At 39.7% G+C, this 23881-nt stretch overlaps 1 protein-coding gene across 1 annotated transcript in view; it reads left to right on the top strand.

Annotated features, from left to right (window-relative positions):
• The window catches only part of LOC130880000 (phosphatidylinositol 3,4,5-trisphosphate 3-phosphatase TPTE2-like), an 84753-nt gene extending 69807 nt beyond the window's left edge, over positions 1-14946 (top strand). Inside the window, exons 16-19 of the mRNA XM_057778805.1 lie at positions 1109-1200; positions 6569-6661; positions 13142-13212; positions 14844-14946. Of these exons, the coding sequence (XP_057634788.1) occupies positions 1109-1200; positions 6569-6661; positions 13142-13212; positions 14844-14946 (359 nt within the window). The remainder of the gene's footprint in view (positions 1-1108; positions 1201-6568; positions 6662-13141; positions 13213-14843) is intronic.
• The last annotated feature ends 8935 nt before the right edge of the window (positions 14947-23881 follow it).

The raw sequence follows: 23881 nt of genomic DNA, 5'->3' as shown, positions 1-23881 counted from the left end.
ATTCAAACATTTTATTTTATAAATAATGCCATTCAAAATTTCCACCTCCTCTCCTCCTCCCATTTCCCTCCCCCTCCCTCTCCAGTCCTAAGAGCAGTCAGGGTTCCCTGCCCTGTGGGAAGTCCAAGGTCCTCCTCCCTCCATCCAGCTTTAGGAAGGTGAGCATCCAAACAGCCTAGGCTCCCACAAAGCCAGTACATGCAGTAGGATCAAAACCCAGTGCCATTGTTCTTGACTTCTCAGTCAGTCTCCACCATCAGCCACATTCAGAGAGTCTGCTTTGATCACATGCTCCATAAGTCCCAGTCCAGCTGGCCTTGGTGAGCTCCCAATAGATCATTCCCACCGTCTCAGTGGGTGGGTGCACCCCTCGCGGTCCTGACTTCCTTGCTCATGTTCTCCCTCCTTCTGCTCCTCATTTGGACCCTGGGAGCTCAGTCCAGTGCTCCAATGTGGGTCTCTGTCTCTATCTCCATCCATTGCCAGATGAAGATTCTATGGTGATATGCAAGTGTGGCTATGGGAGAAGGCCATTTCAGGCTCCCTCTCCTCTGCTCCCAAGGACCTAGCTGGGGACATCCCCGCGGACACCTGGGATCCCCTCTAGAGCCAAGTCTCTTGCCAACCCTAAAATGGCTCCCTTAATGTAGATATCTTCTTCCCTGCTCCCATACCCACCCTTCCTCCATCTCAACCATCCCACTCCCCTAAGCTCTCCCCAATCCTCCCCTTCCCCCTTCTCTCTCCCCCTCTCCCTTTGATATTTAGATGAGTATTTTTAAATGTCATGATTGAAAGTTTAAGAAGGTTTGCAAACCACCTTCACTGGTTTTTTTTCTAGAAAGATGAAACAATAGAATTCTAACTCTAAACTAACTTCTAAAGAAATGATTTTTTTTTCTCCCTCTCTCTCTAGCCATGCAAATTCTACTTTAGGAGACAAAATTAGGTCTTTAAAGTCTTGGCTTTCAAAATCAAAATCTCTACAAGATCAAATGATTAAATATGACCACATTGTTCAATGAGATCATTGTTACTTTCTCAAGCTCTTGTGTCAATAGGAGAGCTGATTTGACTTAACAAGTCTATATTTTTCACTTTCACTCAGGTGTTGGAAAGGGTGACGGAAGTGACCTAGAAGTACAGATAGTGATGTGGCAGGAGACTATATTTTCCTGTTTTTCTTCTAAAAATTGTATGGTAAGAGAAAACACATTAACTGAAATTTCTGGTTTTATTTGTCATTTGTTGGTGTGTGTATGTGGAGGAGTATAGGGACATTGACTGGTGCAGGTATGTGTACGTGCATGCAGAATTGAGAAGTCAACATTTGGTGCTTGCCTTTATGGATACTCACCTTATTTTTTGAAGCTGAGTATCTCATTAATCCTAGTGCTTGCTAATTCAGCAAGACCAGGGCTCCTTGTGTCTGCACACTCCCAGTGTTAAGATTACAGAACTATCTTGTTGTGTGTGTGCTGAGGATCCCAGCCTAGGTCCTCATGCTTGCACAACAGTCACTTCACCAGCCAAGCATTTTCCCTAGCCCTGGCATTTCATTGAAATCACAGCATCAAGTCAGGCAGTGGTGCACACCTTTAACCTCTGAGTTTGAGGCCAGCCTGGTCTGCTAAGGGAGTTCCAGGACAAACTCCAAAGCTACAGAGAAACTTTGTCTTAAAAAACAAAAAAACAGAAAAAAAGGAAAGAAAGTAAGGGAGAGAGGAAGGGAAAGAGGGAGGGAGGGAGGGAGGGAGGGAGGGAGAGAGAGAGAGAGAGAGAGAGAGAGAGAGAGAGAGAGAGAGAGAGAGAGAGAAGAAAACACAACACCAAACACCAAAATAGCCTTTTCATTCCGCCAAGCCACAAAGAGATATATCATACTCTCTGGTTACCATCAGTTTGGTGATGCTTGGTTTTGTTGCAAACCAGAGCTCACTTCACCTCACTGTTCAAAATGGGCTTTGCAAAGAACTTCCTGTAAATTCTAACCTATTCTTTCTTTGTCTTTTGCTTTCCCAGCAATCTATTAAGGTTTTAAGTTTATTTTAAATGTTTAAATTCATGTCAGTTTTGGCCATTTTATCTTGTTTCCAGTCACTTTTTTTAAAGTAATAAATATTACCTAGGAACTTCTAAAGATTCTTTTTTTACTAACACTAAGTTCTTTTATTACTAACGCTAGTCCCTGCCTCAAACAATTCTTGTTTGTTATTGCCTCTCCTAGCTGAAGGCCTGATTCTTGATGTTCAGTTCTTAACTTTTCATTCTGTTCTTGTTGTGCTCAGAATTCTGTTTCTTTAAATTATAATTTGTTCTTTCATTTACTCTGTAGATGTTTCTGAGTATTCACTATGTGATATCTGCCAAATCTGTCATTAGGGCCCTCTTTAAAGATATCTTCTAAGGAACTTTTCTCTGATTCCATTTATGGTACCAGTATTCACTCAGTTGGATATTTTTTTTATTAAAAATTTCAGCTTCCTCCCCACCTCCCTTTTCCCTCCCCCTCCCCCCACTCCCCACTCCCCTCCCCACTCCCTCTTCAGCCCTAAGAGCAGTCAGGGTGCCCTGCCCTGTGGGAAGTCCAAGGTCCTCTCCCCTCCTTCCAGGTCTAGGAAGGTGAGCATCCAAACAGCCTAGGCTCCCACAAAGCCAGAACATGAAGTAGGATCAAAACCCAGTGCCATTGTCCTTGGCTTCTCATCAGCCCTCATTGTCCACCATATTCAGTGAGTCTGGTTTTATCCCATGCTTTTTCAGACCCAGTCCAGCTGGCCTTGGTGGGCTCCCAATAAATCAGTTCCACTGTCACAGTGGGTGGGTGCACCCCTCGTGGTCCTGACTTCCTTGCTCATGTTCTCCCTCCTGCTGCTCCTCATTTGGACCCTGGGAGCTCAGTCCGGTGCTCCAATGTGGGTCTCTGTCTCTATCTCCATCCATCGCCAGATGAAGGTTCAGTTGAATATTAAGATGTGATATTGTCCTTGACTCTCTGCTGTCGACTCCAAATCCAGTTCATTGATTCTTGGTTATGCCTTTTAAATTTCTCTTCATATTCTCCTTCTTTGTGCCTCTCTGCTACTATCTACTCAGACCCTTGCCCACATCTAAGTTTCTATGAGTCTCCCCACAAAATCCTCCTTATGTGATGTAACATATGAGGTCCTAAACTATGCATTCTGAAATACCTTCTCACCATGAAAAGCCATAAATTGAAAAATGCTGTGCAGTAGGTCCTTGGTCAAAGGCAGGAGCCGCTCTTTGACTCAATTTATTTGTGTATTTTTTTATTTATTTATTATGTGTACATGTGTGTGCCTACAAGAATAAATGTCTCCCTTAGTACTGCTTTTAATATTCCTCAGAGTTTTGTTATTTTTGTTTAGTTTCAGGAGAACAAAAAACCTTCTTTAATGATGTCTACTTTGACCTCGTATTGTGCTATCTAATATCTATTAGTTTGTTTTTATTTGAGTTACTTTTGTTGTTGATTTTAAGCTTTATTGCATTGTGGCCACATAGAATGTACAGAGTTATTTCAATCATTTTAATATTTGTTGAGACTTGTTTTGTATACTGGCATGTAGTCTGTTTTAGAGAGAGTTCCATGGGCTACTGAGTGGAATATATACTCTTCAGTATTTGGGTAGGATAATTGATAGATGCCTGTTGGGTACATTTGATGTCTGATGTCATATAATTCCAATGTTTCTCTGTGATTTTTGTCCAAATTACCTTTCTATTGGAGGTGAGCTACTGAAATCAGTCACGTATTATCATCACTGTTTTTTGAAATTCAGTAGTACTTTCATTTTTGTTTGTTTTGTTTTCAATACAATTGAGTGTCTAGGAATTTGGTGTGTATATGTGTAGGACTGTAAAGTCTTCTTGGTTAATTGTTCTCTTGATCAGAATGGTATCACCTTCTTTTTATCTTCTGAATATTAGTTTAAAATCTGTTTTGTTAAATGTTAGGACAGTTACACTTTCTTAATCCCTGTTCCTATTTTCTCTCCTTTCCCTCTAAGCTGGTGCCCGTTTGTGAAGATGGAGTTTCTTGTAAACAACTCAAAGATGAATTTTCTTTCTTATTCAAATAGACTGTGTCATTTGATTGGGGAGTCAAAGTCATTTATATTTAAAGCTACTGCTGGAAAAGTGTGTTCATTGCTGTCTTTTTTTGTACTTTGTATTATTTTTTTTCTATTTTGTCTTCCATTGGAATTAGCATCATTTATTTTCTTTCTATACTCCCCTGTTATTGAGGTATGTCCTCAGTTACTGGGTGTATCCCCTTTTTAAATTAAAGTTTTAAATTTAATTTTATTGAAAATGAAAATTTTGATCGACTATATTCAGATTACCGTTTCCCTCCCCAATTACTTCCTACTTCCTCTCTCAGATCAATCCCTTTCTATCTCTGTTTTGAAAACAAACAAGAATCTAAAGAATAATTAATAAACTAAGATAAAAGAAACCAGAATATGCCAGCACTGAATTTGAAAGTACTACTGAATTTCAAATATGAATATGCCAGGTGGTGGTGGTGCACGCCTTTAATCCAGTACTTGCAAGGCAGAGGCAGGCAGATCTCCATCAGTTTGAGGCCAGCCTGGTCTACAGGAGCTAGTTCTAGGACAGGCTCCAGAGCTACAGAGAAACCCTGTCTCGAAAACTGAAAAGGAGAAGCCGTAATAAAACAAAGCAAACAAACAGAAGAAAATTAGCCAAAAAAAAAAAAATGAGAAATACCTATAAGTATTTATATACCCTAAACACAAAATTAGAAGACATTTTATATATGTGTGTGGTTAAAAATATAAATAAAATAAATAAATTCTAAGTAAAAAAGAATAAAATAAAATAAATAAATAAATAAATAAATAAATAAATAAATTCCCTGAGACAGCATTATGAGACATTTAGTTTATTTCATGTTGGCAATCTACTGCTGGGCATGGGTCTAGCCTTAAGAACGGTTTATATCCCCAGCGAGTCTCCATTGTGGAGAGAACTATTTTTCATTTGCGAGTGATGATCAACTGAAGATAGCTTCTGGTTTAGGGATGTGGGCTTGTGTGCATTTTTCCTCTCAGCTAGAACCTCATCTGGTGCAGAACCATGCAGGCCCTGTGCTTGCTAGCACAGTCTCCGAGTTCACATGTATGTCAGCCCTGCTGTGTTTGCAGGGCCTTGATTCCTTTGTGCCTTCGTTCCTCCTGGCTTTTATAGTCTTTCTGCCTCCTCTGCTGCATGGTTCACTGACTCCTGACAAGGAGGATATGATGAGGATGGACTGGTGTGGGTCTCTGTTTTCATTCAATTCCTTGGCAGGCATTTTCTTTACCCTTTTAAATGCATAGTCGTCTCTTCAGTTTGAAGTATTGCTTCCAGTATTCTCTGCAGGGCTAGTTTTTTAGACATGAATTTTTTTTAGCCCCCTTATATCATGGGAAGTTTTTTCTCCTCCAATTATGGCTGATAATTTTGCTGGGTATAGTAATCTCAGTTGTCGCCTGTGTTTTCATGTTTTACATTTTAAATTTTTTTAGACTGTGATTACCCTCTCATATGCTTCTCCTTGTTCTCGTACAAATGACTCATGTTTCAGTCATTGCTATTGTATGCACATACGTATATTTATGTATATATATATTTTTTTTTCATGAATATAACCTGTTCCATATAAATAATGTTACTTGTATGCATGTTTTCAGAGTTAACCACTTGGTATTGAATAACTAGTATGTGTTCTCTTTTCTGGAGAAGACCACGTCTCCCACTCCTGGCATTCCTCGGATACTTGGAGTCTTTTGTGTAGTCTTTAGGCATCACAGCATTTCTCTGTCCACTGTGGCTTGTCTATTAGTATCATCTTTGTTCAGCTCATGTTTGGTCGGTAATACTGATGAGATTTTATGAGTATACCTTTTCACATTACATCACAGCAAACTGCCTGCCCTTTTGACTCTTACAGTCTTTCTGCCCATTTTTCCACAGCGTTCCATGAGTTTACTAGCACTGAGTCCTTAGCTAGATTTCCAGGATCTGGCATGGCCTTGGGTGTGGTGATGTTCTGTAAGCACTTACCAGGCCAGGTCAGCACAGAAGCTGAGCTAACAGTTAGGCCTGAGTATTGAGGGTGTTGTAAGTGGTTCAGGTTGCAAGGAACTCACCAGAATGGATGGGTACAAAGACTACACAACCAGCACAAGACATGGGGTTTGGGGGTGGCATGCATAGCACATTTTTAAAAAAAGAGGCTTTGACATAGGAAAATCAGATGATGTATATCCAACAGCAATGCTTTCTTGGTTGAGATCTATTATATTTACTGCTGTGTTTTCAACAGTGTGCCATCATAGCCTTCAACAGATGTAAGGTTAATTTAAATAACTGAGTTACAATTTCATAGAAAGATTAATATCTACTTAAATATATGGAATTATTGGGCTATGGCACCAAGAATATTTTATAACTTTAGGATGTTTGACAGAATAAAGGTGAACTTTATGCTTGCACTTTTTAACCAAGCATATAATTCTGTATTTCATGTGTATTACAGATGTTTCATGATGTTGAAACAGACAGAGTAATAATTAATGTATTCAACTGTCCAGCCCTATATGATGATGTGAAAGTGAAATTTCTCTCTCCGGTGAGTAATCAAGTGGCCACCTGGCTAGCTTATGCCCCAAAATAACAACACACAAGCTGTATTCTTTTAAACACTGCCTGGCCCATTATATCTAGCCCCTTCTAGGCTAATTCTCACATATTAATTTAGCCCATTTCTAATAATCTGTGTAGCACCATTAGGTGCGCTTACCGGGAAAGGTTCAGCATGTCTGACCTGGCGGCTGGCTGCATCACATCTGGCTCTGAGAGGAGCTGCCCTCTTCCTCCCAGCATTCTGTTCTGTTTACTCCACCCACCTATGTTCTAACCTATGAGGCCAAGCAGTTTTTTTATTAATTAACCAATGACCTTCCTCCATCATACACCTTTTTCTTTTCTTTAATTTTTTAAATTTATTTATTTTTATTGAAAATTTCCACCTCCTCCCCTCCCCCCACTTCCCCTCCCCCTCCCTTTCCAGTCCAAGGAGCAGTCAGGGTTCTACCCTATGGGAAGTCCAAGGTCCTCCCTGCTCCCCCCAGGTCTAGGAAGGTGAGAATCCAAACAGTCTAGGCTCCCACAGAGCCAGTCCATGCAGTAGAATCAAAACCCAGTGCCATTGTCCTTGGCTTCTCAGCAGCCCTCATTGTCAGCCACGTTCAGAGAGTCCAGTTTGATCACGTGCTCCATCAGTCCCAGTCCAACTGGCCTTGCTGAGCTCCCAATAGATCAGCCCCACTGTCACAGTGGGTGGGTGCACCCCTCGCGGTCCTGACTTCCTTGCTCATGTTCTCCCTCCTTCTGCTCTTCATCTGGGCCTTGGGAGCTCAATCCAGTGCTCCAATGTGGGTCTCTGTCTCTATCTCCATCCATCGCCAGATGAAGGTTCTATGGAAGATACACCTTTTTCTTGTCTTGTTTTTTTTTCCTTGTTTTGGTTTTTTGAGACAGAGTTGCATAGCACAGATTGACTAGAAGCTTACCATACAACCCAAGTTGGCCTTGAAGATGTGGTCCTCCTGCCTCAGCCTCCCAAGTGCTGAAGTTACAGGTTTGTGTCTAGTCTTTTGAATGGTTTTGGTTTGGAATTTCCTTTGCTACAGTGCCCAATAAAGAAAATGACAGACATGTCTGTTGAAGCACAAATAATAAAAAGCCAGAGTCAGATATTAGGGTTCAACCTGAAGATCAGAAAAGCAAAGCAGCCAAGCCGCTAGAGAGATCATGCCTCCACCAAGGCTCAGACAAACAAAGGCAACCCTATAATGCATTTTTCCATCCTCAGACTCCACATTCCAATGAGTTCCTGCCTCTTTCCCTTTATAGTTCTCTCCACCCAGGCATATCGCTCCTGTCTCCACCTCCCCAGTGCTGGGAATAAAGGCTTGTATTCCCAAGTGCTGGGATCACCTTTGTGTGAGCTCTATTTCTCTTTTAGACATATTCAGTCTTGTTTAGCACAGAGTGGCCTTGAACTCACAGAGGTCTGTCCTGGGATTAAAGATGTGTGCCACTCTCTGGCCTATATGGCTGACTAGTGTGGCTGCTTAGCCCTCTAATATTCTGTTAAGTTTTATTTATTAAAACACAAATAATAGCTGGGCCATGGTGGCGCATGCCTTTAATCCCAGCACTTGGGAAGCAGAGGCAGGTGAATCTCTGTGAGTTCAAGGTCAGCCTGGTCTACAGAGTGAGTTTTATGAGCCAAGGCTACACTGGGAAACCCTGCTTGAAAAATCAAAAACACCCACAAATAATAAACCGCTATAGCAAAGAAATTAGAGGAAAGTAACAAATAAAAATGAAACACTTTTTCCTAAAGAACAAATATAATATTTTTATATTTCATGAATTCTATAAATAAGTGTATATTAATTTTTAAATAAATATGGAAACATCTTGATTTAAAAATAAACAAAATACTACAAAGCAGTGATTACGTTTTTGTTTTGTATATTTAAAATACATTGTGGCCACTGGGAGTTCTGCCATATGTCTTTAATCCCAGCACTTAGGAGACAGAGGTAGGTGAATCTCTATGAGTCTGAGGACAGTCTGATATACATTGTGAGTTACAAATCAACTGGGCCACAATAGTGAAATTCTGTCTCCTCAAAACCCAAAATGACAAACCAAATTTATTGTTGCCACTATATTAAAACATATTTTAAGCATAATTTCTTAGCCAGGCGTTGGTGGTGCACAGCTTTAATCCTAACAATCAGGAGGCAGAGACAGGCAGATCTCTTTGAGTTCAAGCCAGTCTGGTCTACAAGATATGTCTGGATATTTACTGCTTGTAGCTAACTTTAGGTATCACTTGTTTCATTTTTCTATAAGATTATCTCTACTACAAATAACTATGTTAGTTAACTTAAAATTTCTCTTCCTTTCTCATCCTCTGCCTACTCTCTGCTAGCTACTTAAATTTTAAATATGTTGGAGCAGGTGACTTAAGTAGTTGCCATACAGGCTTGCTGCCCTTGAATAATGCAGTCACTCTGAGTTCTCTAACCAAGGATAACAATCAAGTGCTATTTGTGAAGGACAGTTACAGCAGCTGCATGGGGACCCTTAAAGATTACTCTGAGTCTTGACTTTTAGACACTTTGACCCAGGCCTGACCAAGATTCATGGCTTTGGGGCAGAAAGGAATTTAGGGACTGGCAAATACGAATCAGAATTGGTGTTAATAAACATATTGTAATTTACATTTTTAAAAACAAGGATAAGTAGAAAGAAAAGCATCCAGAAGCAATGTCTGAGTGAAGGTTTCTAGGGGAGTCACACTTAATGTCCTTTCCTTATTCTTATTTTGGTGAGCTTTGACGATATTATGGAAGGTTTGTTTGGAACCTAAATCAGATAGTAGGTGGTTCCTGGGCATCGTCTGACAGAATTATAATTGATAATCACAGGAGTACTGCTAGGAGGTATGATTTCAACAGTGCAAAAATGTCAGTCAGAAGGAATGATGCTTTTTACTAGGTCATATACATTCAGGCCTTAAGCCTGGTCCCTTGCTATTTTAACATAAAGTAGATGCATATGGAAGAAACAAAATGTCTGTTAGCAACCTGTATAACAAAGGTTTACTATGCTAGAATTCTTGCTTCCCAGCTGACAAGAGATTTCAATCAGGATGGAGCATCTCCCTTGTCATGTCATCATATTTTCCTCATGTTTCTTTCTGGCCACATAAAGACAATTGCCTAGGAAACCTTGGAAATATACATCCCTGTGATCATCAAAGCCAGAACATGAAAGTACATTCCAAAAACATAGGTATTTCTATCATCACCTTTGCCAGGGATTAATTATCCAATGTAACTTTCCCTTGAAGAAATCAGTAAGAAATGCTTTATTTTCTTTTAGTTTTGTCTTGAACCCTCTCTTTGGAGAGTGACTGTAAATTTAATATGTTCTAATAGAGCTCCTGGTGACGTGGTTGTATATACTTACATGTCTTTCACAATCTATTTCTTTGTCCTGGTAGACCACCTAATGCCTAAGTGTCTGATCGGTGACCAGGTGTCCCTCTCACAGGAACCTGAGGCTTTTGTCTGCTTTGTCTAGTTCATTCCTATAAAGAGGGCCACTTTCCAGAGTAGCCCTGGAAGGAAGGCCATTGAGTTCAGGTGTGCTAAGTAGATAAGGAGATGATCACAGAAGACAAAAGGTAATAACAGAAGCAGCTTTTGGTACTTAAGAATCCCAGAAAGGAGAGAGAAGGGAGCCAACTAAAGCAATGAAAAAGGACCTCATTCAATATGATCTTTGTGGTTCCATCCGTCCATGTGCACAGTTCTGGGGAGTGTTCCATGGTGTACGTGTGCCACATTTCCTCACCCACTTATCGGTTGTTTCCATTCCCTGGCTTTTGTGAACAGAACAGCAATGAACATGACTAAGAAAAGTAACCATGGAGTAGCTTGTTGAGTCCTTTGGGTTATATGGTAGGTTTCTTTTTAGTGACTGTTCCGAGAATTCACACTGATTTCCGTAGTACCTGCACAAGTTTGCCATCCCACCAAGAATGAATGGAAGTTACTTTTTCTCTACCCCTCAGTTTGTTGATCTTTTTCATTCTTGCTAGGGAAAGATAAAATCTCAAAATTGTTTTGATTTGCATTTTCCTGTAGTAATGCGCTGCGGGCAGGCCTGCTTTTCATTCCACCCTGCTCCCACACGGCTAGTTTAGCCCCAGAATAATAACACACAAATTGTATTCATTCAAACACTGCCTGACGCTCTAGCCTCTTACTGGCTAACTCTCACATCTTGATTAACCCATTTCTAATCATCTGTGTAGCACCATGAGGTGGTGGCTTACTGGGAAAGATTCAGCATGTCTGACCTGGCGGCTGGCTCCATTCCGTCGGACCCAGAGAGGAGCAGCATGGCAATTGTCTCACTTCCCTTCTTCCCAGCATTCTGTTCTGTTTACTCCACCCACCTATGTTCTGACCTATCAAGCCAAGCAGTTTCTTTATTAACCAATGAAAGCAACAGTTAGATATTAGACCCTCCTACATCATTTTCCTAATTGCTAGGGATGATAAACTTTCTTGGAGACATTTCTTATCAATTTTCTCCTCTTTTGAGAATTCTGTTCAGGTACATTTTTAAAGGTATTGTTGTTGTTGTTGAGTTCTTTATATATTCTGTGTATTAATTCTCTGTCAGATGGTAGCTAGCAAAGATTTTCTCTTGTTCCATGGCTTCCTGTTCACTTGGTTGACTGTTTCTTTTAACTGTGCAGAAACTTTTAAGTTGTCAGTTGTTGGCCTTAATTCCTGGATAAACCCTTTCCTACACTTACATAATGTGGGGTACTGTCTTTTTTCTTCTAGCACTTTGAACATTTCAGGCTTCGTGTTTAAGTGTTTAATCCATTTGCAGTTAGCTTTTGTGTGCAGTGATAAATACAGATATAATTTCATCATTCTGTGTGTGAACATACAGTTTACCCAGCTACATTTGATAAAGATGATTTTCTCCAGCCTTTTTTTCTGGGTACTTCTGTTAAATATTAAATGGCTGAAGTTACGTGTACTTTCATTTGAGTTTTTGATTTTGTTCCATTCCCTATGTGTCTGTGCCATTTTATTATCACCACAGTCTTGTGACGTATCTAAAATCTGGGTGTAACCCTTCCACATTGCTACCTTTCCTCAGAATGGTTTTGACTATCCAAACTTTGTGATTCCATATGAATTTTAGGATAGATTATTTCCTATTTCTGTGAAGAATAGGATGGGGCTTTTGGTCAGGATTGCATTAATCTGTACATAGTTTTTGTTAAATTTTAACTATACCAATTCATAAGCATGGGATGTTTCTCCATTTTCTATTGTCTTTACCTATCTCTTTATTGAGAGTCTTATTTTTTTAATTGAAGAAATCCCTACATTTTTGTTGGTGGCGTGTACAAAAGCTCTTGACTTGTGCAAGTTTACTCAGTAGACCACCACATTGCTACGTTTGTCCTCTTCTTTCCCTATTTGTATCACTTTAATTTCCTTCTTGTAGGCGGAGGCTGCTTGTTTGTCCTTGTTGCCCAGAACCAAAATAACCACACAGAAACTATATTAATTAAATTACTGCTTGGCCCATTAGCTCTAGCTACTTATTGGCTAACTCTTACATATTAATTTAATCCATTTCTATCAATCTGTATATTGCCATATGGCTGTGGCTTACGAGGTAAAATTCCCAGCATCTGTCTCCAGTTGTGGCTGCATGGCTTCTCTCTGACTGTGCCCTCTTTCTCCCAGCATGGAGCCTAGCTTTTCCCACCTAGCTCTGTTCTGCCCTTGCCATGGGCTCAAAGCAGTTCTTTATTCATGAAGCAATAAAAGCAACATATAGACAGAAGGACCTCACACACCACCTTCTCTTGCCTAATTGCTCAAGCTAATATTTCTACCACAATATTGAAAAGGAGTAAGGGTAGTGAACACCATTTTCTCATTATGAGTCTATCTTTCTTTTGATTAATTGGAACAAAGATCTGCCAATCTTGTTACTCTTCTCAAATAACCAGATCTTAGATTCATTGATTCTGTGTATTGTTATATGGCATGCTTTTAATTTTTTTTTCAGTTTTTAACAGTACAAATACCTGGAAATTTCCTATAATGCACATAAGTAACTATATATATGTGTGTGTGTTTGGATATGTATGTATATATTTATAGGAATATGTGAGAATAAAGATGGGAATATATGTGTGAGAATATATACTGTATATTATATTTTTTCTATATATAAACTATATATATTGTATATAATACATAAATAAATATATATATTGATTATCCTTCAACATTCTCTTGAAGTCTTCTTGTGTCTTGACTATATCATTATAAACTGTAAAGTGCTGCATATTTAACTGATATTATTGCTAATATGGTTTTATAGGATTAAGGGAAGAAATTTTAAATTCACTGGATTATTAGTTCTTTGTGCCAGTTTTATTAGGAAACTAATCTTTTTTCTTTAACCATGTCTTTTTTAGAATCTTCCTAAACACTATGATGACTGCCCTTTTTTCTTTTGGTTTCATACATCTTTTATACGAAAACACAGGTAGGGATACCTTGTGATCCAGCAGAAACAGCTTAATGTTCCACGTATGTTATGACACGGCTTATGCCAGCTGTCCTAAGTTCAATTTATAGAAACAAAATAAATCCTTGAGTTATTCCAGTGCATCAGTTATCTTAATGTGGTCTTAAAATCTTTTAGGGTTTGTTTGCATTTATTATTAACATGAAATACACATACAATATGCATTTACAATTTGTGTTTATTTTTTATGGATCTCAGTCCCATTAACTACTCTTACCTCCACTCTGCTCCTCTCACTTGGGACATTATGTACCTTGGTGAAGGTTATTTTCAAAATAGAGATGCTTCATTACTCACAAGCAAAGTGCCCTTGGACTATAAGTTAAAATCTATTATACTCAGATCTTGAGTGTGACAGTAAACTCCTTTCATGGAAGTTTAACATGTATCCCTTAATGCCTTGACTTTGGTAAGGCCTTGAGGAGTGTTGGCTAACTGGCACCCAACCACCAAATTCCAAGTGTGATCCAGGTGTCCACAGTTAGGAAACTGATTGGTGCACCTAACATCTAGGACAGAAGTTAGAAGGCACGGGTATTAGTGAAGTCACCTAAAATCATTAATGTGAAAATTTCCCACTTAAATATGATTTATTAGAAAACCATTTATTAGAAATTGAGCTGAAAATCCTTATTTAAAAAATTAATTGGAGCCAGGCAGTGGTAGTGCACTCCTTTAATATCAGCACTCAGGAAGCAGAGGCAGGCGGATCTCAGTGAGTTCTAGGTCAGCCTTGTCTACAAAGTGAATTCCAGGATGGGCAGAACTGTTACACAGAGAAACCCTGTCTCAAAAAAATAAAAAAAAAATTACTTGGATTTAATTATTCCAAAGAATCCTGTGGTCATGAGAACAAGGGGAGACAGGCAGATAGACAGAGGGAATGAGAATCTGCAGGCGAAAACATGAAACCAGGTCAGTCGGTAGATGGTGTTGAAATGGTCGTCACTGAACAGGCCAGGAGTTAATACTGTCTTAATCACTTCAAACTGACAAGCTGACCAAGGCCTGATGATAATTCAAGCCTTGTAAGACACCAGAAGGGAATTTGAAAAGCACATGATTTAGATTTGTAGTAAATTTGTATTTGGTGGAGATTTTGACCATTTATATCTGGATGTGCACAAACTTTGATTTATGAGCCTTGGTCCTTTACAATCCATGTTGATATAGGAAAAGCAAAGTTGGATCATTTTAATTCTCACTTTTATGCAAGATGCTAAAGATGTTTGTAACATTTAATTTGCAGATGGATAAGATAAACTGTTTATAGGCAGGAGACAGATGTTAAGCCAAAACTCAAAGTTCTTCACTTAAAGGAAAAGCAATGTTTTATTGCTGGGTTTTATTCCACACCTCTTATAGAAATATCATGAATGACATCCTATGAACCAGTGTTGGAAGAGTCAGAAACTGTTCTTACTAAGGTACTTTTGATCTTGGAGAGATGGAAGGGGTCAGCCAACACACAGAGAGGGTCTGAGACTCTGACAGCTAGTGGGGTCCTTTTCATGAAGCACCAACAAATTAACCATGGCTTCCTGTTAGCCCTAACAGAAAATGTAATGATTTTTTTTTCTTATTCTTAGGCTTTATCTACCAAGAAATGAATTGGATAATACCCATAAACCAAAAACATGGAAAATTTACAGTCCAAAGTTCGCAGTAGAAGTGTATTTTGATGAGGTATAGCCCAAAGTTGTGTAGTGGCTGTTGACTAAGTGCTGTTCCCCTTCTTGGAGAGAAGCATGTTCTCTCCACTCCATGCTGCATATGTCTTCTAACGTATGTCATTGATGGTGTGTCTGTAGTGTATGTGTGTACATGTTTCTGAGAAACATATTAAATGTATACAGGAAAAAATATGTCAATGGCCTTTTTTTTTTCTTTTGAAGGCATATACAATATGGTCTTTCTCTTTTTATTTTTGAGAGAGGGTCCCACTATAAAGCCCTTGCTGGCCTGTAATTCACTGTCAACTAGATGTGAACTCATAGAAATCTACCTGGCTCTGCCACATGAGTGCAGGAATTAAAGGTATATATCACCATGCCTAGATCTCTTTGTACGTACTTTTTGGAAAATTCTGTACATAGAAGTATTAGGTATTATTTTGAAGAACTTTGAAGCATTCAATCTTTCATGTCAATATTAGGGACATTAGGTATCATTTTGAGAAACTTTGAAATAACAGATTTTTCCTGTCGAAAGAGTTGAGCCATTATAGAAGTTATCTGTGTTCCCATAGTACACATGTATTTATATGTTTCAGAACAAGTATTTATTCTGTTTTATGTTTGTAATTTGCCTCTACTTGATTAACAGATTGTTAAGATACATAAGATTGACAGCAATGCTAAAGATTTTTTTGTTTTAGTTATTTATTTTACCTGCACACTTGTGTCTCTCTGTGTGTATGCATGGGTGCACATGGTCATCGTGCACATGTCAACATCAGAGGACAACTTGTGCAGCACTGTTCTCTCCTTCCATCACATGGATTCTGGGAAATGAGCTCAGGCCCGCAGGCTTGACATCAAATACCTTTACCCACTGAGTAGGCCATCTCCCAGACCTGCAAAATCAAAGTTTTAAATCCAGGAGAAAAAAAAATCTAGTCCTTTACTGATAGCTCACACTTTCCCCTCTCTCTAGGGGATGCACAAGTAGCTTACATGACGAATTCTTTTTAATTACACATAGGAAGGAGAAAAAGATGCTGGTAAACATGAAAAGCAAAGACCTTAGTGACTGCTGCTTTTATGTAACATTAAGTGAAGTTGAAGGAAACCAATCTAGATGTATTAAAGTTCATTGTCCCTGCCCTCCTAAACCAATTAGCTCTAAGGAATGTTGCCTTTAAGCACTGGTTAGCCACACAAATTCATTTTCTGTTTGATTTCAAGTGCATTAAAGAACTGCATTCTAAGTCTCTTCATGGCCGCAAAGTCTTGATCATCCTTGAAAAGAATGTCATTTGGGGCTTCACTGAAATAAACTTATTTAGATTTCCCCTTATTAGCAAAGATGTCAACAATTGTGCCAAGGTGAATTTGTTAGGAAATTAAAGATAATTTTAATTTAACTCTCTGTCTGTTATCATTACAGGGACACCTTCTAAAAATGTCAGCAGATGACTCCATTATGCAGACCATAGAGTGATTCTGCATAAAGACAGCTACAGCATCAATGGACAATATAATCCTACAGGACCACATCATATGCACAGCTTCATAGGCAGAAATGTCACTTTGCAGAGCATGGCTATTTAACTCCTGAAAAACCCTGCATTCTGTAGAGATCACTCTAAAAGCAATCACTCATGAAAATAAAAGACGTTTGGGGACAGACCACTGATGTAGAAGGGTCTTTATCTATCTGTTGTTTCATTGGTTGATTAATAAAGAAAACTACTTGGCCTGATAGGTTAGAACATAGGTGGGTGGAGTAAACAGAACAGAATGCTGGGAGGAAAGGGAAGTGAGCTCAGACGCCATGCCTCTCCTCTCCAGGGCAGACGCGATGAAGCAAGCCACCAGGTCAGACATGCTGACTCTTTCCCGGTAAAACTGGTGCTACACAGATTACTAAATATGGGTTAGGCAAGATAAGTCACCACATGGTGCTACACACACTAATAGAAATGGGCCAAGCAGTGTTTACATGAATACAGTTTGTGTGTTGTTATTTCGGGGCATAAGCTAGCCAGGCGGCCCGGAGCTGGAGCCAGGAACACAGCCGGTAGCTCCCACTATAGATCACAGCAATCAAGCAACTCTGTGTAGTCAGCATTCTGACCACTTGGGCCTCTGCGTTAGCAGCTCTGAAGTCTAGAATGTAAAGCTGTGTGTTTTGTTCTGAAGTGAAAATAGAATAAATCAAGGCTATGAATGCCACAACTCTTACTTAGCTCAAAGTTTTTCTGGTAATGGGAGCAGTAATCTGCACAGAGCTGGGAGATTGATGTTTGTTTGTTTGTTTGTTTTACTGCCTCTTACTTGCCATCCTCTAAATAATCCACAAAGGGTTTCAGTCCTATCTTCCCCTAATGTGGTTGTATGATCTTCCATAAATCCAGTTATGGAAACACAAGCTGGAACCTGACAGGATGCATACTATGTTATTTGATTTGCAAGCAGCGTTGATCCACCCATAGGCAGAGTCCATGACTGGTTAGCCTTTTAGTTTGCCACACTGGCAAGAAGCAGGAAGGAAACTTCAATACTTAAAAAGTGTTTTTATTTTTGAAAAAAGGTTGACATTGAGGTTTCTCTCCCACCGTTCAAGACTCATCAGAATCTCTGCCAGCCGCTATACTGTTCTGGTTTTGTTGACAGAAAGAAACTTAGTTAAGCCTCTGGCAGTTTGGCTGTCTTAGATCCCCAAATGAGCAATTCTTAAAACAAACTGAGAAATTCATCTTACAATCTAGCTCAATATGAGTTTTCCTAAATAGATTTCCTAATTTGGCTTAGAATTATCCAAAAATGCAAAGTGATTGGGGCAGAACACTTTTGGGGGCATAGAAGTATTGAACCCTTGTGATCAGAATTTTTAGAAGCCAAATATTGAAGGCTGCCCTCAGTTCAAGGCTATCTGTGCTTCAGAGCAAATGCTAGGCCAGCCTGAGCTACAGAAAGAGACTCAGTTTCAAAAATCCATCAAGAAAATCATGCTAAACTTAATTGCAAGTGCCTTGATTATTTTTAAAAATAGATACAGCGAGGGGCTGAGCAGAGATAGCTCGTTTAGTAAAATTCCCACTGAGCAAGCATTAGGACCTGAGTTCAGATCTTGGCACCTATCCCAGCACTGAGGGACCAAAGACAGACGAATCTCAAGGGCTCTCTGGCTTGCCAGTCTACTCAGGCAGCCAGATCTAAGCCCAGAGAGACTTCCTATCTCAAAAAGACTCTGAGGCAGGCTTCAATAGCCCCAGGTAGTTGGCCAGGTTTCTAGCACCAGGCAAAACTTCTGTCTTGTTGAGAGGGCCTTATGTCCAATTCGAGAGTCGGTGGTTACCACTCTGGTGTCTGTGACACTGCAGTACTGTGAGGGTTTTCATGCCATGCTGCAGTCATTCATCGTGGAGAACGCACAGCCACTATTTACTAAACCAGCATGATCTCTGACTACATTCTAAGCATCTATCTTTATATACGGATTAGTGTTGTCCTCACCTTTAAAAGAAATGTCTCTTTGCAACAGACAGAGACCATTACACGAACCTATAACTGATCACAGGGCAGAGTTCTGGAGTCCAGGCTCAATAGATATGTCTACAGCACAACTCCTGCCTCTACGACTCAGAGACTCCTGCAGAAGAGGGGCCAGGGCAACAGGAAGTTTGCTGTGTGATTGAGTCTCCTAGAATGTCAGAAAGCTACACCCAAGAGGCCTCATCAACATGGCTACCTAAATAAGACATGAACAAAATCGCCACTAATAGACACGCTATCATGGAAGGAAGAGAGCTCACTGGGCCGCATTCCTAGACAAAGAACTACAGGCAACTAAGAAATGTTGTGAGCATGGGACATAGTTGTCCCCAAGGAAGAGCACAACAAAAGGTCATCCAGCAACAAATGACCTGTCCTGAAATCATACAAGTAGCAAGATATATCTACCCATATATAGATATAGATAGATGTAGCCATATGTATGTATATATGTATGTCAATTAAAGAGAAAGACACCATGAATTTGAATGAGAAAGCAAGTGGGGGTACATGGTTAGAGAGAGGAAAGGGAAGGCAGAAAATGATGTAATTATAATCTCAAATAAAATTAAAAATTGTATGAAAAGGCGAGGGTAAGTAGAGGAAAATCGTCACTATCGACCTCTGGCTGCCACACTCATGCATGTCTGAGTGCATACACACTCATGCCACACACATACAGCCTGAGTGCAACACACTCATGCCACACACAGACAGCCTGAGTGCAACACACTCATGCCACACACATACAGCAAATAGATAGATGAGTAAATAGAAACTGTCTTATTCATTGTTATTTTGCTGTGATGAGACACCATAACCACAGCAACACCTATAAAAGAAAGCACTTAATTGAGGGCTTGCTTAAAATTTCATAGGGTGAGTTCATTATTCTCATAGCAGGAAGCACTGTGGCATGCAGGCAGGCATGACTCTGGAGCTGAGAGCTTTACACCCTGATCCACAGGGCCTGGAATGGGTTTTCGAAACCTCACTTCCTCCAAAAAGGCCACACCTCCCAATCTGTAATCCTATAAATGGCTCCACTCCCTGGTGACTAAGCATTCAGTTATATGAGCCACATGATGGCCATTCTCACTCAAACCACCACACATACAGAGGGCAAGAGCAATCTAGTGGGATGTTTCATGACTACAGAGTACATAAGTAACATTTGTCAACTTGTCTGCAGTAAAATTATTTTACATAAGGAATTCTTACTGACAAAAGAATACTTGTTCCAATTTAAATTGGCCCTTACTATAAATATAATGTATTTAAATGAAGCTCATCATAAACTCACAGTTTTATTTAATAATGATTAAGTACTCATTTCTTTAAACAAACTATCTCAAGTTCTGGTTTTGTCTTAAGTACAATCGTACCCAAACATTAAACCATAAATTAAACCAGAATAATAGTAAAAAAATTATCCTTAGGTCTTTTTCACTTCCCCTGTTTCTATTTTTATAGAGGAGACCACAAATCTTTAATGGACAGACTGAGAGAAGACACACTGCCAAAAGGGGTAATAGATTCCAGGCACCAAAAAGGAAGACCATGGCTTTAGCCAGTCCTCTTCCTACAGGAAACCAATCCTATTTTGCTTCAATCCAGACCTGTTCAGATGAGGCACCACTCAGTAGCCACTGACCATACAAGAGCAGAGAGAACTAAATTAGAAAGACAGCTCTCTCATAAAAAGCCAGCCCAAGGATGCTGAGAGGCACCCCCTCCCCTTTGGGGAATACTTTGCTTTCCCAACAATGTGCCCCTGGCATTGTGGCAAGGGGGCATTAACAAGTCTACAACCTTCACCTTTGTAGGCAGTAGGAACAAATCCTATTCTCAGCCCCTCTGGTCTTGGAGTAATGAAGACAATGTGATTTCCGTTGCTTCATACAATTACCTAGTTCAATAAAAATGTTTTTATTATGTCACAATGCTTTCCAAATTTACACATCATCAAGAGTCATCAAATTCATTGACTGCCAGCTCCAAATGCAGAGGCAAATCAAGGAGTTATGGACCTCAAGGTAAACTTCAGGAGGGTGAGCACTGATATGATTATGCTGCAAAGCCTAGTGAGTAGGATTGAGGGATGAAAGCAGGGATCCCAGATTCCTTAAGGACCTCTGATTGTTGTAGGCAGAGAGACAGTTGGTTCAGAGTGGTTTTGTATCCAGAACCAAAAGAGCAGACTGGATTCCTGCTGAGACCAGGTAAGAGTCACTATCATTTTTCATAAGAGCATGGCAGGGCATCTCCGTGTCCGTCATGAGTCTTACACCAGGGAGTGAGAAGGAAGCTGGTGGGTACTCTGCTGCCCTCCTGAGGAGTAACACTCCAGGCCACTGTCACCAATACCAGAGTGCAAAATAATAAATGCATCTAGAAAATGAACGGCAGTGTTATGAGTTGAGCATCATCAACAAAAAGAATCCAGGGTATCAACCCTGAAATTTTATCAAGAATGTAGAAGTCACAAGTATACATCTAAAAATATAGATGGATATTTTAGATTTGATATACCACAAAACAATAAAACTTTAACCTCTTAGTGTACAGGCTCAACAGCCTTTGGCTCTACACCTAGGGTGGGTTAAGCAATCGTTTAAAATCATCTGCATAGGTGCTGGAAAGATGGCTCAGAGGTTAAGAGCATTGCCTGCTCTTCCAAAGGTCCTGAGTTCAATTCCCAGCAACCACAGGGTGGCTCACAACCATCTGTAATGGGGTCTGGTGCCCTCTTCTGGCCTGCAGGCATACACACAGACAGAATATTGTATACATAATTAATTAATTAATTAATTAAAAAAATAAAATCATCTGCATAGAAATTTGTCAATGTTTACAACTAGACAAGGAACAAAACTGTGTCTTGCTCAACTTAGGACCATCTAGATTGCATGTGTACCTCTGACCTCTGCGGAAGTTCTGTCCTAGAAGAATGCAGTTTACATAAGGCCAATGCATAAGGCCACCAGCTAGCTGCCCTGCACTTTATTTTGGTACAATAAAGGGCAGAAATTATATTGTGTAGAATAAAGGGCCTTCCACAAAGTCTAAGTAGAGGTTGTCTGTGCCCAAAAACTCAAGACACATTTACTAAAACCCCTGTGATAAAGGAACTTGCTCTCATGTTCTCCTCAACAGACTTACAGGAAAAGTAAATAGCAAGCCCCTTGGCAAAACTGACTGGTGCTCAAATAACAAACCAACTGCTTTGCCGTTTGTCCTGTAGTAGGAACAGGGCAGAGCTAAGGACGAACGCAGCCAGGTGGAGGCAATCAAAGAGCCAGAGAGGCACAGCAAGAGAACCCAGAGATGTATTCATCCTGCCCAGTATGGTAATGAGGGAGACCTAGGTAAGGGACTGAACTAGGTTTTGCCAGGCCAAACAAGAGAAGGCACACAGGAGAAAGAAGTGGTGACACACAAGACACCTGTGCTTTATGTGGGCTCTGAGTTCAGCATGCCTGTATCACTGTGCTCTCTTTAAACACAAAGCACAGTTCATAACCCAAGTACTTTTTGTTTTGTTTTGCAGACAATGACATTTTTGACTCATCTATTTAACTTTTGAAATCATTTTATTTCTTTTAGATGAATATAATTATAAATCATTTTCCCTTTCTCTTCCCTTTCTTCCAATCAAGCTTTCCCATAACCCAAATTTTTGTGGGTTTGTTTTTTGTGGGTTTTTTTCTGTTTGTTTTATTTGTGGTTTTTTGAGACAGGGTTTCTCTGCAGCTTTGGAGCCTGTCCTGGTACTAGCTCTTGTAGACCAGGCTGGCTTTGAACTCACAGAGATCCTCCTGCCTCTGCCTCCTGAGTGCTGGCATTAAAGGCGTGCGCCACCACCATCTGGCCCCATAACCCTAGTTTTAAGATGTCTATATGGTGGGTTGATATCATATGAACATGACTTAAAGTCTACATCCTGCATAACTCTAAAACCTGATAGCAAATCATCTATAGAGACTTCTCTGATCATTTCTCATTCCAGAAGTCTTATTTCTAAAGATGTTTTATTACATTATTTTAAAAGTAATGAGAATGTAATATTTATATATATATATATATATATATTGTTTTTTTTTTTTTTCAAGAAAGGGTTTCTTTGTGAAACAACAGCCCTGACTGTCTTGGAACTCTTTGTGATCCTGTTAGGGGAGTTTTCATATTTGGGTTACGTAAATAAGGTGATGCTACTCATTCACAATATTCTCCCTCTAGATAAAGTCAGTATCTTATAAATCCCCCAAGGTATTTAGAATACAAAGAATCTTGGCAGATACTTGGCCTAGAAATTAAGAAGAAGAACTTTAAACGTTTTTGAGAACAATGAAAATAAGCTAAAGCAAAGGGTTTGGAAATAGAAAGTTAACATCAGGAAAAGAACATGAGGTGTGCAGAAAAGAACAGTCACAGGTCTAATTAACCCTGGATGCTCAAACACTGTGCACCCACCCCAGCCTTACCTTCACGACACTCAGGAAGGTGCTGAATAAAACCGTCTGTTTTCCAGTCGTAGAACTTGAATTCTAGATTTGATACAGTCCACTAGATAGACAGCAGGCTGTAGGGAAATTCCACCAAATCCACCACTTAGCATCAATAGGACAGAACCTAGGGAGGGAAAGCATCAGTGGTAGTTTGTTGTAGGTAGTATTTCCAGAAGCACATGGAACCATTTACTCCTTGAAAAACATTCAAGGTTCTGAATAAGAAGTTGGAATATCCCTGAGACTCATCAAGACCAGCTGTTCACTCAGCTATTGAGTCCCCATCCCAACTGTTAACCATCTGGTCTCACATCATGGTGAATGAGAAAACAGCCACTGAAATACAGTTCATGTCTTTCTCAATTTTAACCCCCAACATCCCAGATCCTCATCTACTGTGACCAAAAAAGAAAAAAATCTTTGTATTGCCCTTGAAACAACACCATGATTTGTACATCTGTACTACATTAAACAGGTATAAATGGGATTGTTTCCATTTATGACACTGATAAGCACTGATCAGTTTCTGAATTTCCAGCCTTCCTTACTTGTAGAGTAAGGGTTTTAAACATAGATACAACTCTGAGTGGAGATTTGATATTTAGTTATACAACATAAGAACAAAAATGTGGGTTGTCCACTCTCTCCATACCTCTTTAATATAGTGCTTGAAATTCTAGCAATAGCAATAAGACAACATAAGGGGATCAAAGGGATTCAAATCGGAAAGGAAGAAGTTAAACTTTCATTATTTGCAGACGATATGATAGTGTACATAAGCGACCCCAAAAACTCCAGCAAAGAACTCCTTCAGCTGATAAACACCTTTAGTAGCGTTGCAGGATACAAGATCAATTCCAAAAAATCAGTTGCCCTCCTATACACAAAGGATAAGGAAGC

This window comes from Chionomys nivalis, chromosome 8 (genome assembly GCF_950005125.1).
Source record: "Chionomys nivalis chromosome 8, mChiNiv1.1, whole genome shotgun sequence".
NCBI lineage: Eukaryota > Metazoa > Chordata > Mammalia > Rodentia > Cricetidae > Chionomys > Chionomys nivalis.
This window is presented reverse-complemented; position numbering and strand designations above follow the sequence as displayed.